This window comes from Manacus vitellinus, unplaced genomic scaffold (assembly GCF_001715985.3).
Source record: "Manacus vitellinus isolate BGI_N305 unplaced genomic scaffold, ASM171598v3 scaffold_3_pilon, whole genome shotgun sequence".
NCBI classification, from domain to species: domain Eukaryota; kingdom Metazoa; phylum Chordata; class Aves; order Passeriformes; family Pipridae; genus Manacus; species Manacus vitellinus.
Window position 1 is genome coordinate 20,647,696 of NW_021940535.1, and position 16,116 is coordinate 20,663,811.

Here is a 16,116-nt window from a genome sequence, read left to right on the forward strand (position 1 = left end):
ATGATCTTCAGGGCCCCTTCTGGCCCAAGCCATTCTATGATTCTGTGATTTAAGTACAAGTTTTGCTATGTGATCTCAGCGGTTTAATAGGTCTTGTTCTATGCACAAATTTTCTGGTTTCTAAAGCAAACTTCTAGGTAAAAAAAAAAAGTTATACGTGTCCTTCCACTACGGGCAGCACAATAACAGCTTTTCATTACCGAAAGGGTATTTTTCACCTACTCCCGACCAGACAAGTCAACATAAGAGAGCCACAGTAATGCAAATAGGAGGAAGAGCCACAAATTCGAGGGAGTCTGCTAAGAGTCTGCAACGACTTGCTAATGCTGGATGTCCTGTAAAACATCAACGAAGTGTTAATCGTGGGAGACAGCAAAACGCTCACGTCTCTGCAGGCTGTGCCTGAAGGCTATGTTTATGGAACATATTAAAAAAAAAAAGACAGTTTTGCATGTTTATGCTCTTGTAGACAACTCAACTAAAATCTCACTAATTTTCTCTTGTAGTTAACCTGCCTCTCTAAAAGAACTTCCAGTGACACTCTTAAGTTTTTGCTGCTGACTAATCTCTGTAAGTGCTCTGTTTTCTTGTTAAGCACCTTTCCTGCATGACTAGTAAGTAGAGCTTTTAAATTCTGTGTCTGTCAGTAGATTGAAAGTAGTCCGGTTTGTACCACCTGGTTAAATTGGGTCTCCCTAATTTAAACTTGACTATTTTGCACGCATTTGTTTCTGTTTTTTCTAGAGTATCTGTTGTGTAGTTGTTTTACCGTTTGAGTTTTTTCTAACAGCTTTTTTCGAAGAGGCGAGGCTGGTACTTCTAAGCGTGTTAAAAGGTATATTGTAATCATGACCAGGCTGGGTTTTGATTTGCGATGTACCGAAGAGTATACATGGCCTTGATTGTAGATTTTTAAGTAGAAATGTCCTTCTAGTCTGATCAGTTTCCAAGCGGAAATAGGTGAGCAGGGAAGTGAAGATGGGGATCCAGATTGCTCAGTGTTGTCATAAACACACCGTGTAGATGTTATTTTATTTCTTTCTGCTTCTCAAGGAACCTTGCAATTATGCAAAGTATAATTTTAAAGACTTTGAAAGTCTAGGTGTTTGAGAAATGTCAGGGTGCCGAGCAGTGGTGTGGTTTTGATTATATATCTATGTTATAAGCATATTCCATTTGCTCCATGTGCCTTTAGAGGACTAGATGTTTAAATAATAAGTGTTTTATTCCTTTCTTTTCTAGTCACAAGCATAACAATGGTCAACCTATGTGGTTTACACTTGGCATAAGGGAAGCTATCAAAGGCTGGGACAGAGGTTTGAAGGACATGTGTGTGGGAGAGAAACGGAAGCTAACTATTCCACCAGCCCTTGCCTATGGAAAAGAAGGGAAAGGTAAAACACCTGAAGCCTTTCCCGTACTTCAGTTGCTTTTAATCTCTGTATTTTACCGTTGTTCTTGGCCTAAAAGGGTAGCAAGCTTTCTAGCTTTCCAGGAAGATTCCGTTAAGTAAGAAAAATTGATGGAGTCAGGTGCTCTTTCTCTCAAGTTTATTTTCTGCAGAAATAACCAATAAGTCGTTATGTGGTGAATGCAGGGGAAAAAAACCCCCACAAGAAATTGATGGGAGCTGCTGTGCTGTATGTTCCAAGTGTCTTTTCTGTTAGTTCTGTCCTCAATAGTGCTCTGCTTTTTCTTTTTTTTCATTTGCTTTTTTTTCTCTTTTTTTTTTTCAATCAAGTGGAGGTGGTTTACTAGGTAACAGTTGACTTTTTGGCTGTTGCATCTTTTTTTGTGGTAATACTTCTTGAATGTGCATGTGCAAGCCTCGTTCTTGCTTGCAGGTTTCTTTTAAAACCCTCAGAAACTCCCTGTACTGCTGCCCAACCAGTTTTTAGCTGATACAGTGAAAAGTCACTATTTATTTATCCATATAGGGACATTAATTCTTTACCTCTTATAGCTGTTTTCAGTGTGGGCAGTGGTCCCTGTTATCCATAGTAAGATGTGCAGATGCATGAGCAATCACGTTGTCACCTACTGAAAATGTGCTGAATGGTGTGCAGACAGGTAAAAGCGTTTCTTGTAGGGTTTTCTCAACCTGGCTACTACTGATGGTGTTTGGGAGTTTTCCTTTCAGTGTTTCCAGATTCCTGTTTTAATGGGAGGGCAGATTTGGAAGGTACAGTTAAGCAAGTGGCATCTTGAATGATGCAAGAGGGCTCTGCTTCTGCCTTACAGGGTCTGTTTTAGTTAACTTTTTTCGAGCAAATATTATGACTATTTTTGTCACCACAAGTTACCACAAAGGACCTGTGGTAATGCAGGGTTTCAACGCAGAAAGGATAAATGTCTAGGATCATATAGTCCATCCTGCTAATGTTGTCTGTGATTAATATGAGACTGTTATAGGTGTGAGGAGTGTTTGCATGTCTGTATCTTCTGACAAGTAGGGCTGAACACAGGCTAAGCAGTCCTCCATATTACATCATGCTAAGTAGTATTCCATACATACAGCATACTCCATACCCTGATTTCTTGAAATACCCTTTAAAAAATATTTTTCTAGAAGCCTTGGTTTGGGATTCAGGACACAGTATTAGAAGTAATAATCATGTTTCTAGTAGAGAACAGGAAACTTGTGGTGGTCAGCTCGTTGCCTGTATGCAGGGCACAGCTGTAAATTTTTCTACAAAAAGATATGAAATGCTGCAGTGCTCACATAGTCACCACAGGCCTAATTGCTCTGATTAATATGTAAAGCACTACAGTTGTTCTTCAAAGACTTGCGAGCCTCATCTCTGTGTGTAATGCAAGAAGGTTAAACAAGTAAACGGTGCTAACTGCTGTAAGAAACGACTTACTTTAGGAAGACTTTGAAATATTTGAGCATAATTATGTTGCTATTTTCAATTATGCCCTTGAAGACAATTATTTCATTTTCTTCATGCTTTACTCCAAATGCAAATAATTTCACTAGCCTCCCACCTTGCTTGCTTTCTGACTCATCATTCAAGTCAGATGCCTTTTTCTGTGACACTCAGAAAAATGACCTGTGTCCCAAAATCTGATCAGGGCACTGGACCCTGTATTTCCAGAAGTTTCTACAGGTTTATTCATCTCAGAAATCTACAAGCTTGTTTGTTGCTGCAGCTCAGAGTATATTTAACAGCATAGCTCCAAAGTAGATGCTGTGGATTAGTTTTTTCCCTATATTCTCAAGGGATAGGAATATTTTTTAGGGTGCTGCCATCCAATATAGAAATATACTTGGTCCTATTCAGTCCCTCTCTATATAAAATGGCAAAGTGATGTGCTGAAAGGTCTTTGACAATACTTTCAGCCATCAGCATGAGGGCATATCACATCCCTGTAAAAGCCAATGCCTAATGAACTGAAATCCTTGAAGGGTGGTGGCAGTTGGGGGGGGGTCTGTGGCACTATTAGGAAGTTACTGGTCTTCTCACCTGCATCAAAAATGACATTGTGACAACACATGCCTTTTGGTCAGGTTTATATACTTAGTTTCTGCTGTGTGTTTGGAAATAGCTCAGTGCCTTGTGCAGCAGTCCAGAGATAGCTGTGGGATACTGGCATCATTGCTGCCCTTCTGTCTTTCTCTGCAAATGAGTTTTTTTGCAGTGGCAGAATAGCAGATACAGGGTGTCAGTTGGCAGTGGAGAGGAATTTGGAGCCTGGCAGGGTAATGGTGTATTGGGAGGACTAAATTCTCTGTTCTTGCTGCCCTGTCCGTTAGTCTTGGCTGTAGCCTCCCGGATTGTACAGTCTCCTTTACTGTTTTCCTCTTCAACTGGCTCTGGCCATGAAAAAATTATTCAAGAATGTTATTTAAGAAACTTGTGATGATGATTGCTGAAAAAGAGCTCACATCAACACCTGGTGGTCTCCAGCAAAAGTAGTTGCATTTGAAGTTGTCTATATGCTGTAAGAGCTGCTCAGAGTCCAGGCCACCATCTGAAATGGTTACTGTTATCACTGTTACAGATGCTTATCCATGTTAGTTCAAATTGCAGGATGCTTTGAAATAAGTAGGATTACTGGAACATTGCTCTGATGCATGTGGCTTTTGTATGGCACTGAATATGTAGTTGTTTTTAACTTTTCTCCATTTTGGGCAGGAAAAATTCCACCTGAGAGCACACTGATTTTCAACATTGACCTTCTAGAAATTAGAAATGGGCCACGGTCTCATGAGTCATTCCAAGAGATGGATCTTAATGATGACTGGAAACTGTCCAAGCAAGAGGTGAGTGGGTTACTCTTCTCTTGTGAGCAAATCTAACAGAATGGGACAGTGAAAAAGAAAAGATAGGCTTGACTTGATCCTGCTAGAGAAGTATCTATACACAAGTTAGATTTTAGCTACTGCTGTGCACAGAGCAACTCAACAAGCAGAATACATACTACTTAGTACTTAAGGGAATTATTTATTGGATGATGGACAATTGAGGTAACTAATGAGTTGTTAGCTGATACCATTAATGCTGAACTGATACCATTAATGGTAAGACACTCAAAAGGCCCTTGGTGGCCAGGTGGTGATTAGTCATGTGGGGAAAGGTGAGCCTCTGTTCTTCTCTGGAGATGACTTTGTTGCTTCCCCTACAATTCTCAGCTTTCTTTTTTTGTCTTTCATTGTTTGGCATTTTCATGTTGGTGCCTTTCTTACTAACTGCCATTCCTTGCTCAACAATTAGCTAGCTCCTGTCTGTGGTTTGCCTTTCTTGATTGGCTTCAGCTCACATACTTATTTGCACCTTAACAATAGACTTTTTCAGTAAAACTAAGCCAAGGGTGCATATCTGTGCTGCACTACTCTGACCCTTGCATCCTAGTGAAAATTCTGGACTCCAAAGGACTTCAAAAGGAGCCTTGGTAAGCTGGAGCATAGGCACGTGACCCATGGGTACTTATGGGAGACTCGGGTGAAAGAAAGCATCTTCAGAATAAAGCCAGACTTCAGGGCTTTTTGGAGTTAATTGCTGATTTATTAATAAACTGGAATTAGAAGTTCTGCTGCTGTAGGGCAGTCCTGTTTCACTGCATTCACTCTGTGAAGGACATGTAGTCAGCATTATTCACCTTCCGTTTGCCTCTTATTTTCAGTCTTCTGCTTTCCCAATGTGCAAAATTGATCCATGAAAACCTAGTATAAACAACTGAGTTCTTTTTGATTTGAGCCTGGTACAGTTTACTAGACCCAGAAGGCTAATCATTTGTACTATGCATCAGACAGTGTCAGGGTGCCTAATAGCTGTGTATTGGAAATGTAAGCAATAACCCTAACAAATACCACAGTGTGAAATTAATAAAACAGCCCTGAAACATGGCCCATTTATCTGGCTGCTAACAGTCCACTGTTACAATTCTTATACAAGTGGTATCTGTTTCACAGGTGGGTATGTTGGTATTGTTATTCTTATAGAAGGCTCTGCAGTTCAGAACAGTTGGAATCTCAACAGTTAAACTGTAGAAACTGAGTAAAAATAATCTGATTTTGTTCAAAACACTGCTTACCATTAGTAATTAGCTTAGTGTAAGTAACTGTTCCAGAAGTCTGTTTAAAAGCTACCTTGACTCTTTGTCATTCAAAATTTTGAGATGTCTACAAATCATTTAACGTAGTTCCCATCAGAGCAGCAAACACTGAGGTTGTGACAGATTTCTTTATATATTTGGGGCAACTGTTTACATCTTCTGGTTTGTCAAAGTGCTAGATTGTGGAAAAGTTGTTTGGGTCTCTGACCAATTGGCAGCTAATAACTTCTGCTTAGCTATTTATAATTTACTGTATAGACATCAGATGACAAGCTGTCCTGGCTCATTTTTCAGTCAGGTACTATAAAGCTATGGCAGCAGATTTGCTAGTTTTACTGTCACTTCTATTACTAAAGACTCTCATCACTGATAGGAGCTGCAGAATCAGTCAGACAAGTATTATTCTGGCAGTGGCACAGGAGAGAAGGTACCTATTATCTAATACTACCATCCTGAACATGGTGACCCTCTCTTACACTACAGTCCTCACTTCTTGCATAAACCTGAAAGTGTTATCTCTCATCATTTGTCTGATAGGTGAAAATTTACTTGAAGAAAGAATTTGAAAAGCATGGAGCAGTGGTAAATGACACACAGCATGATGCTTTGGTTGAAGACATCTTTGATAAAGAAGATGAAGACAGTGATGGGTTTATATCTGCAAGGGAATTTACATACAAGCATGATGAGCTGTAGAAAAGGGTGGCATAATTTTTTTGGACACAAATAGCAGTGACTTAGACTGTCTGGTTCTCCTGTCATCTTAATTCTGTGTTTTGGAGTTGATGATTGCTGTTGGCAAAGAAACACTTTGTTTATATAAAAGAGAATTTCTGTTCATTATGTATGAATGTTTTAAACTGTTTTAAACTATTTTAAAGTATGAAAATGTACCTCCTTTTATACAGCAAAGACTTGCACATCAGTATTTTTTAAATTTTGTATTAACTTATTTTTCAGAACTGAAACAAACTTTCTAGTTATCAAACATTGTGAAAATCAAAATCCAGTTCAATGACTTTCTGTGATTTGTTTGTGTGCCAAGATCACTTTCAGCAACTACTTTATGTATAACTTCTAGTCTGTGTCTTAAATACTTGACCTTCCTTCTTGTGTGTCACTGTTTTAAAAGCAGTGCTGACCTCGGGGGTTTTTCCTGCAGATTTTAAAAAGATGTACTGGAAGGCATCAGCATCTCTTTATACAGCTGAGGAAATGGTACAAAGCTGAATGAGAAGAATGATTATCCTGTGCTGATTTTGCCCTTCTGAAGGTAGAGTGTTACCACCCATGCCAATAATTGTCTGCATTTTTTGTTAAATTATGTGGACAAGGCAAGAGTTAAATGTCAGACTTCTACTGCCAGCAACATTCTAAGAAATGTCTGTAATTTGGAAAACAGCAAATTATGCTGCAGTGCAGAGGTAGGTGGTGTCCTTCAAATGTACACACATATTTGTTTTGAAACTCAGAGTTTGCATTCGTTGAAAAAGATCACACCTTTCTCCTCACAGTTGGAGGGAGATCTTACAAGAGGAAAAGTGTATTGACAGGAGGATCAGTATGGCCTGAAGAACAATTTCCATGGGCTTGCCTGCTTTGCAGCTGCATGAGTTGCAGAACTTGTTTCATTGCCTCTTTGCAGTATTTTTCACAAGTAGCACAGAAGTGATGTGAATTTTAAATAATAAAGTGAATTTTTAGAAAAACAGGGGCATGAAGTAAATGTTGTGGTGCTGTGTCTTTACAGAGATGGTGATCATGAGGATTTCAAACACAAAATGGAATTGTTTGAACTGGTTTTTGAGAGGAAGAAATGTTTTGCAATCATCCATGATTTCTTAAAAGAGAGGGCAAGGCGTCTCAGGGAAAGAATAGCCTGTATTCTGACACCACTAACCTATGGGTCTATGAACACAGCATTGTACTTGGAAAATGTTGCCCAGAGCTATGTAAGGACATGAAGCAAATCCAGCTATATGATCCTGAGATTGCTGCATTGCACTAATCCTTGACTGCTGCCAAGTGAGACTCTGCATTCAAGGTTCTCAATGCTGTAGGTGAGTTAGATGTTTCCCTGCCACCTAGTGTTGCAACTAAGGATTAGAAGACTGCTTCGTTAAACAGAGTTCAATTTATGGACATTACAGATTGCTGTCAATAGTGGCTTGTTTTCTGGGGGAAAAAAGTGTCACTGAAGTATGCAGTGGTGGTCTGTTTTATTTTGGTTTTCTTTCAGCATCTGACATTTTGTGGCTGTTGTTCTAAATGACAAGGAATTGTAGCAATGTATTTTGTTTTCAGTAATCTTTAGGTATTTTTCCTCAATGATACCGTCTAGTTTTCTCACACTCTTTTATACTTTTGCTTCTGTGGCAGTGAGTTTCACAGTAGAATAGTGTAGGAAAATATTTCCCTTTGGTTTTAGGCTCGTTGCCTACCCTGATTCTTTTATTGTGAGGAAATAATGAATAATCATTACCTATTTAGCTCTTCTTACCATGCATGGTTTTGCATAATGATATTTTTTTTCTCATCTCTTAGGAAAATCAATCTTACCTGACTTCAGCTTGCCCAAGGTTGCTTATGTGTTCTGTGCTGAGTGTCTTGATTTCCCCTGCAGTCAGGAGAGTATTAGGCACCTGGGGGCAGCTCATGTCATGTGTGTATATTGGGATAGATGCCTTAGCAAATAGAGTTTCCAGTCTTTCTCTGTTGACTACATGGGAACCTAGGCCAAGGAGGGCTAATAGGATATGAAGTTGATCCTTAAGGCAGTTTTGCCTAGAATGTGGGAACTGGCAGGTACCCAAACAACCAAAGGGGAAATACTCTGTGTGTGGGCTTCTAGGAATAGCAAAACTGATACTTACTTTGGGTCTGTCAGTGTTTTACATTGTCATTTGCAGTGTTTAGCAGGTTCTTAGAACATACAGCTGGGGAGTGAAAGCATAAAAGCATGAAATAAAACTTGGCACATGTTACTGACCAAATATATAAAAAGTTAAGCTTGACTAACGGAATGCCAGTATGTGACTTCATGAGGGCCAATTGTTTCTTTTGTATTAAATAGGAGTATGGAGTAAGCGAACATTGTGAAATGTACACTCTCCTTGGATTTTTAAAGCATTTCATAAAAATAACTGTCATTGTTAATGCCAGCTGTGTATTGAAGCTGCAGGACCAAGATGCTTTATTTGGTGTTTTGTGTAGGTTTATGCCAAATGAGAGGATGGGTTTTGTTCTTAGTCATTTTCTGAGAGCTGTGTTAAACTTCCAAAATTGAACTGAAAATGTTTTTTCAAGACTGCGGAATCAGCAGCAGATTTGAGAAGTCATTTCAACTTTATTACCATTACTTCAAGTCCTCCTGTGAAGATGAAGGGATTTCCTAGGTAGAAATAGCGCTCCCTGTCTTAACCTCAGTTGCATCTGCTTGTTAATCCGCAGGGCAAACTGCTCTAGTGCCAGCAGGAGTCAGACACCAATCTGCAGGAGACCAGAGGCAGACAGCTACCTGTCCCTCGAGGAGGGGAGGAATTTGGAACTTCAGAGGCACTCAGCAACATTTTGGCTGGCTTGTGTGTGAAGTGTAAGTGTTGCCCCCGAAGAAACAAACCCTCACTGCATGTCTGTAAAACATAGCATTGAAAAAGTGGAGTTCAAAAGAGAGCACTTTCCTCCTGCATCTTATAGCCTTCTTCACACATTTATTGTTTTGTGGTTATTTAGGAAAACATATAGCGATGGTTTTTAGAACTGCAGTCTGTCATTCACAGCCACTACCTAGCAATTACAGTGGGAGTTGCTGCCTTCTCTAGGTACAGAAGCAGCCTTCAGAGCACATTTTATTTGAGAATTCTTGATATGCAATGCAATTACACAAGAAGGCTTTTGGCAAAGCTTCAGGAATGGTGCTTATAGTCTGAAATGTTTTTTAAAGCTTTCTCTTTTGAGATCAACTGGCAAGGCAAACAGTGTTGAAAATGAAGGAATCACTTTGTTTGGTCTTAAATCTTTTCAGTACCTTATCTCATAGAACCATAGAATCATTTATGTTGGAAAATATTTTAAAGATCATTGAGTCCAACCACTAATCCAGTACTGCCAACTCCACCACTAAACCATGTCCCCAGGTGCCACATCTACACGTCTTTTAAATACCTCCAGGTATTAAAGTGATGACTCCACCACTTCCCTGGGCAGCCTGTTCCAGTGCTTGACAACCGTTTTTGTGAAGAAATTTTTCTTAACATCCAATCTGAACCTCCCCTGGCACAACTTGTGGATGTTTCCTTCTTGTTACTTGGGAGAAAAGGCTGACTTGCATCTCACTACAACCTCTTGTCAGGTAGTTGTAGAGAATGATAAGGTTTTCCCTCTCAGCCTCCTTTTTTCCAGGGTAAACACCACTAGCTCCCTCAGCCACTCCTCATCAGACTTATGCTATAGATTCTTTACCAACTTCGTTCCCTTCTCTGGACACACTCCAGCACCTCAGTCTCTTCTAGTGAGAGGCCCAAAACTGAATACAGTATTCAAGGTGCAGCCTCACCAGTGCTGAGTACAGGGGGGACAATCACTGCCTTGGGCCTGCTGGCCACACTATTGCTGATACAAGGTCAGGTGTTGGGGCCTTCTTGGCCACCTGGGCACACTGCTGGCTCGTGTGCAGCCACTGTTGACCAGCACCCCAAGGTCCTTTGCAGCTGGGCAGCTTTCCAGTCACTGCCTCAAGCCTGTAGTGCTGCTTGGGGTTGTTGTGACCCAAGTACAGGACCTGGAACTTGGTATTGTTGAACCTCATACATTTGGACTCAGCCTCTCGATCCAGCCTGTCTTGATCCCTCTGTAGAGCATGTCTTTGTGCTGCAAGGAACATCTCCAGTACAGAGGTGTTTTGGTGACCCTGTATGTTACAGGGTCATAAAATTGCAGTGTTAAGTACATATTGAATAAAATACTGCTATGGTTTCCTCTTCATGATATTTAAAAGGAAAATGATTCATAGTTTGTTTCCTGAATACTTCAGTGTAAAAATAGGTTGTGTAGGTCGGCCCTTAGATTACAATTATCTTTCTCATACATGCTCCCCACATCCCATTGCTTCTACTGTTAAATACAAGGTGGTCTCTCCCTTGATCCAGAAATCCTAGTTTCAGATGGCAGGTGAGTACCAGCAGGATTGGGAAAGCTAATTGTTTTGGGGAATTCTGGCAAAAGATGCAAGGCTAGGGAAAACGTGATCAGAGAGAGTGGAATTATGCAGATTAATCTGAGAAATGCAAAAGATTTTGTTTCCTAGATCCTTTGGCATCTGCTTACTTGGAAGAAAGAACACTGCAGTCAGTGATGTAGGGACTGCAAATAACAAGGCTAGTTCCTGATCTGACTCATTGGAAACCGCTGTTTCAGACAGTTTCTATATGGAGTTTTGTGACAAAATTTAAATTCACACTTCCAAGATCTATTAAAGAATATTTAGAAGAGGTATGTTGAGCTTACTTCTTGAAAATACATTGGCCTCATCATAGAGTTTTTGTAAAAATCCCCAAAACACAGCACAAAACCCATCACCCCCAAACCCTTTAATTTATCTTCAATGCTGAATTGGTTTTGGTAACAGGAAATAAACTAAATGCACTTCTATTTGTATAATCCTGGATAATTTTAGCTTCTCCTGAAATTTAATCATAATGCTTACATTGTGTCCTAGTTTTCTCCCAGTTCATAGGAAAAACAACTCTCTGACAAAATCAGGATCTTTCTTTAGCTGTACTGCTTCTGTTTCGGTGCCTGTGCTTGATTATGTCAAGAGTTCCACACAAGAAGTGTAATTGCCAAGCTCAGTAGGAGGCTATATAGGGACAAGGACCTTTGTTATCATCTCTTCCAGCCTGGAGGGAATTCAGATGGAGCCCCCTCCTGCGTCACATTTCTTCATCCTAGCTGTTTCTGTTCAAAAAGAAGGCTGGTTTAGCAAGGGGTTGCACTTTGTGGTAGTGTGGTAGTTCTGTTCTCTTGAATGATGTAAAAAATGTAGGAGCTTGGTTTAGTGAGAAGGTTGCTGAGAAGAGAGGGTAGTTTGAAACATGGCAGGAAAGTAATTTTGTGCAAATTTTCTGAAGGTCGTGTTCCTGGTGGAGGGATGGAGTTTATCCAAAGGGTTAGTATTTTTTCTTTTTTTTTTCCTTTTATTTTTCTTTTCTTATAACTGCCCTGCATCTCTCTTAGGTAAACAAGGATAAACCCACTTTTAAAATATTTGGGTCTGACTGTAGAAATCCAGTGGACCTGACTCTTCAGAGTGCCCCAAATCCCAGTTATATTTTCTTCTAAAAAATCAGAGACTGATGCTAACTACCATTAAGAGCTGCTCTTCATTTTAGACACGATGCTTCTAATTTCTAGTTTGTGTCATGACCTGCATAAGGAGATTAAATGATGCAGGATAATTGATTCCTCATCTGGGAGTCAGACTGAAAGTATTAAATCAATCCTGTCCCCTTTTATGTTATTGCGATTGAAATTTCTTTGAAGCAACTATGTTTCCTCTTCTGCCTCTTTCCCTGAATAGTGAACTAGGTAATACTATTTCTTTTGTGTGCTGGGCCTGCTTTTTTTCTGGGAGTAAATAGCAGAACTTAGCTCTAGTCTCTCTAATCTGCTGGGATATGTCTTCAGAGAATAGGTTTTCATTCCACAAATACAATGCAAAATGTTTCTGGTGACCCTGTGTCCATCTCTGGGTATGGATTCTTTACGTCTATAGCTAATGGACTAATTGTAGCTTGTAGAAAATCATGACTTGCTGGATTTTACTCTTAGGAACACTGACCACAATACTTAAGAGAGGTAAGACTGGTGATGTTCCTTCCTTTCAACAGAAGGTAAGGATTTACATTTGCATCCAGTATTTCAGCCCGTATGTGCCATCATGTCTTCACTGCTATTGTCACTACCAGTAGCTGGGTTAAAAGCTGGACTTAACATGGTCACATGGATATCATGATGTGCACATGCATTCTGACATAATTCAATGCTCCACCTCTGCAAAACTCAGACTGAAGCAAAGCTCCTAGACATGTGGTGTTCATCTCACAGCTGGCAACAAGCACAAACTGCAGTGGGAGCTCATATGGAGCAGAAATGGCTGACGTTCCTCTGCATTGGGTACCAGATTCTGTCACAGCTAACCTGAGCCAAGCCCAGCTCACCACGGCACCCTTGGGAACAGCCACAACCTGCTGTTCACACAATGGTGGGGTTATGTGGAGATGGCTGGTAGGGTGGGCTCTAGGACATCAGTTAATATGCTCTGCCAGACCCCTGCTGGCTTTGGACCTTTGCATTTTTGTTTCCTGAGCAGGCAGCTGTGGGATGTGTCAGTGCCTCAGGACAGACTGGAATGGCACCAGCCAGGCTCACGCTGTCACACCACTGCTTGGGTGTAAAGTTAAAGGCAGGCTTGAAGAAAACATCAGGGCCTGCCCTTGCACTGGGGAGAGAATAGCAGAGAAAATAAGCAGAGGAATATCTCTCAGTACCATGCAGTTTTGACTGATATCCACAGCAAATACAAGGAAGTTTAAAACCTGCTGGGTAATTTATTCTTCACATTTCTCTGTTAAAATATGTACATAAGAATAACACACAACCAGCATGAAATGTGCGATACAGTGTCAGCTTTGTAATTTTTCCCATCTCTTATTAACTACTGTTTTCCAGCTGTACATTTTGGATAAGGCCATATATGTAAACATAGCCTCTTTTGTCACAGAGATACTCAATTGTGGACACTTTTAAAAATACATTTTTCCAATCCTTTTGGAAGTACAGGAGACAAAAGGACTTCTGTTATTTTAGTTTGTAGTATTTCTGTTATCAGCGATCCCTTCCCATCTGCAGATATCTACCACTTCCATGAATAAGGAAAATGACTTCTTCATCTAGAGGGCTTTTTAGAGACAGGACTCTTTAAAGCCATATTTGCAATTAAAAAAAAAATTTTAAACCCCCAAACAAAAAATTAAGCAAAAAAGGCTGCCCAAGTTTTAAATCTCCTTAAAAGCAGAATACTGGAAAATGCTGCCGCAGAAATATCTGTAGCCCAGGAAGGACATGTCACCGCTCACAGCCCCCAGTGTATGATGTACATGGGAGGAGAGGAAAGGTTGCTGACACATGCATAACTTTTTATGCGTACTCAGCAGACCTGTTGCTGTGGTTACTAATCAGAACCTCTCTTGAATGAGTGCTGTTTGCACCACACCAGATGGCTGATAAATCACATAGTAGAATTTTCTGTCCCTTGTATTACTGTCCAATCATTTTTCTAAGTGCTGTGACTTAATTTGCAACAATTTACAAATAAATTATTTGGACAGCACACATTAATATAAAACATAGTGCTGAAGCAGGTATGCAGTCACTTTCACAAACTCCAGTGTCACTTGCATAACACCAGAAACGATTTTTTGTCTTATATATTGATGTTCAAGTTGTTGCAATTTGATGAATAATGCTAAGCTGAAGAAAAATATGCTTGATTTTTAATGTAATACTAATAACGTAGTTACCGTAGCACATTTGTTGCAGAGGGAAGTGAGATGCCTTTTGCAGTTCATCCGTCTGCTGCAAGCATTTCTGTACAGGCAGCATCACAACAATGAAGCATACATGAAGATTAAATAGGATCACTGCATAAGGATTTAATGCTGTTGTCTCTATTTTCTGCTACTTTGTTGTCATTACTGGCTTATCCTCTCAGGTTGACAGATTTCCTTCTTCCACCTGCCTCGACTCTATATTATTATGAGTCTTAAGCTATTGTCAAGTGTTTTAGCCTCATTGTTACAGGTGCTGTTCTAACACATCAAAAAAGCCAATAATAATAATAAATGTGTCTTGTTATACCTTTTAGAATTCTGAAAATAAATATGCTGTCACGGATTTCTGTAAATTAAAACCAGGAAAATGCCAAAATTTATGAAAAAAAAAAAGCAAAAAACTGATGTGATATTGGTAAATCATCACTCCAGAAGAAGGCAACCTTTTTGACTGGGCAATGTAGCAGCTTGGTTGTGTGGTTCAGTGCTGTGCCTAATAGCTTTCTAGACACTGAGGGTAACTGCAGCATGCTGTCTTCTGTCCCTGTCACATTGAGGAGCTGTGTTCTGTTATGTCACTTATGTAATGGAAATATGAATTACCTTCTGTGGTGCATGAGTAAGAGCTCAGCATCTAAGCCTGACATTGTGCCTACAATAACATCTTAGCTACAGCTGCAGCCATTTCCATAGATTAATCTTCAATGGTATAATTGGATAAAGAGGCTGCAGCCAGGATTTCTCCTATCTTTTTCATTTTGAACATCCACAGAGCTCAGCAGGTGACCTGTTTATCTCACATCATAGTACTGCACCTGCCACTCTTTTTCTTTTTTGTGGATGAAGCCACCTTTAGTGGCTTCATAAATTACACATAAATTATTTGGACAGGACACATTAATATAAAACATAATACTGAAGCAGGTATGCAGCCACCTTTAGTGGCTTCAGTGTGGGAAAAATACTCTCAGTTCTCTGGTCCAGTTTCCTGACTATATAGAAAAAAAAAACCCAAAACACACTAGTGCCATTGATATTTCCTGTTCTTTAGATTCATTCTATGACACCTCTTGCCTTTACTGGCCTATGGTGTAACTATTAACAAGGATCTCACAGGTGTTTTTCAATGTTTCTAACTCTTCTGCATATAAAAAGCTTTTGTTCCTATAACTCACTGCAAGAGGAATAATTTTAGTAGGGTGCCTTTATGGGTATAGGCTTAGAATTCTGACTTAGAAGTGACCAGGTACATTTGTTCTGAACAACCCCAGTTCATTTGTTTTTTAAGTTCCCCAAATCAGTGCTCCACCAGAGAGAACAGGACTAAGACGGTGGCTTGAAATAGCAAAAATAAATACCAACAAAAGGGTTTTCTTGGCTGCACTACCCTTTCACCAAAATCTATCATATTACTTTTTTTAATATAATTTCAACACTTAGATGGTCTTTTCTACCAACCTACATTAAGCCAGCTTCTCTTCTTTTAAACACAATTTACTGAGAAAACTAGTTCCATCAGTTGCACAGCTGCTGTCTTGAACTTGCAGAGGAAAGTATTTTGGAAATAATGAATCAAAGACTAGTGCTGCAGCATCTTGAGGATTTTGGGGTACTAGTTCTCCTGAATAAGCTTTGATCTCCAACTAAGGAGGTGTATAAAGAAGAACGAAAAACCACTGTAACTTAAGCTATATGTTGCAGTGTTTGCCTTTTGTTCTCTTCCTTTCACAGATAAAACATGGAACAAAGGCTCTTTGAAATTCTCTTCTCTAAAGATGTGTCCTTTCTGCTTTCCTTCCTTGATTTTGGAACCCATTGGAAACCAATCTTTTACAGGAGAAAAAAAAAGTCATTTAAAATCCATAAATTCTGCTGTTATGTTATTGAAGACAAAGAGGAAATAATTAATAGATAAGCATTGTGGCTTTGTCCTAATTAGTATAATTTT

General features: G+C 39.6%; 1 protein-coding gene across 2 annotated transcripts; it reads left to right on the forward strand.

Annotated features, from left to right (window-relative positions):
* The first annotated feature begins 456 nt into the window (after positions 1-456).
* FKBP14 (FKBP prolyl isomerase 14) lies at positions 457-9,138 on the forward strand. 2 transcript variants are annotated; one of them, XM_029961838.1, is made up of 4 exons: positions 457-570; positions 1,243-1,394; positions 4,140-4,267; positions 9,010-9,138. In XM_029961838.1, the coding sequence occupies exons 2-4, from the start codon at positions 1,268-1,270 to the stop codon at positions 9,022-9,024; spliced, it is 270 nt and encodes an 89-aa protein (XP_029817698.1). In that variant the 5' UTR covers positions 457-570; positions 1,243-1,267; the 3' UTR covers positions 9,025-9,138. The 2 variants fall into 2 exon arrangements, with proteins under 2 accessions (XP_029817698.1, XP_029817697.1); XM_029961837.1 differs by lacking the exon at positions 9,010-9,138 and adding an exon at positions 6,097-6,527.
* Positions 9,139-16,116: the final 6,978 nt, after the last annotated feature.

Excerpts from the sequence above, each read along its gene's own strand:
- FKBP14 (XM_029961837.1), top strand. The coding sequence starts at position 1,268 with ATGTGGTTTACACTTGGCATAAGGGAAGCTATCAAAGGCTGGGACAGA. Across the intron at positions 1,395-4,139 it reads CTATGGAAAAGAAGGGAAAG|GAAAAATTCCACCTGAGAGC; the intron begins GTAAAACACCTG and ends CATTTTGGGCAG. Across the intron at positions 4,268-6,096 it reads GGAAACTGTCCAAGCAAGAG|GTGAAAATTTACTTGAAGAA; the intron begins GTGAGTGGGTTA and ends TTTGTCTGATAG.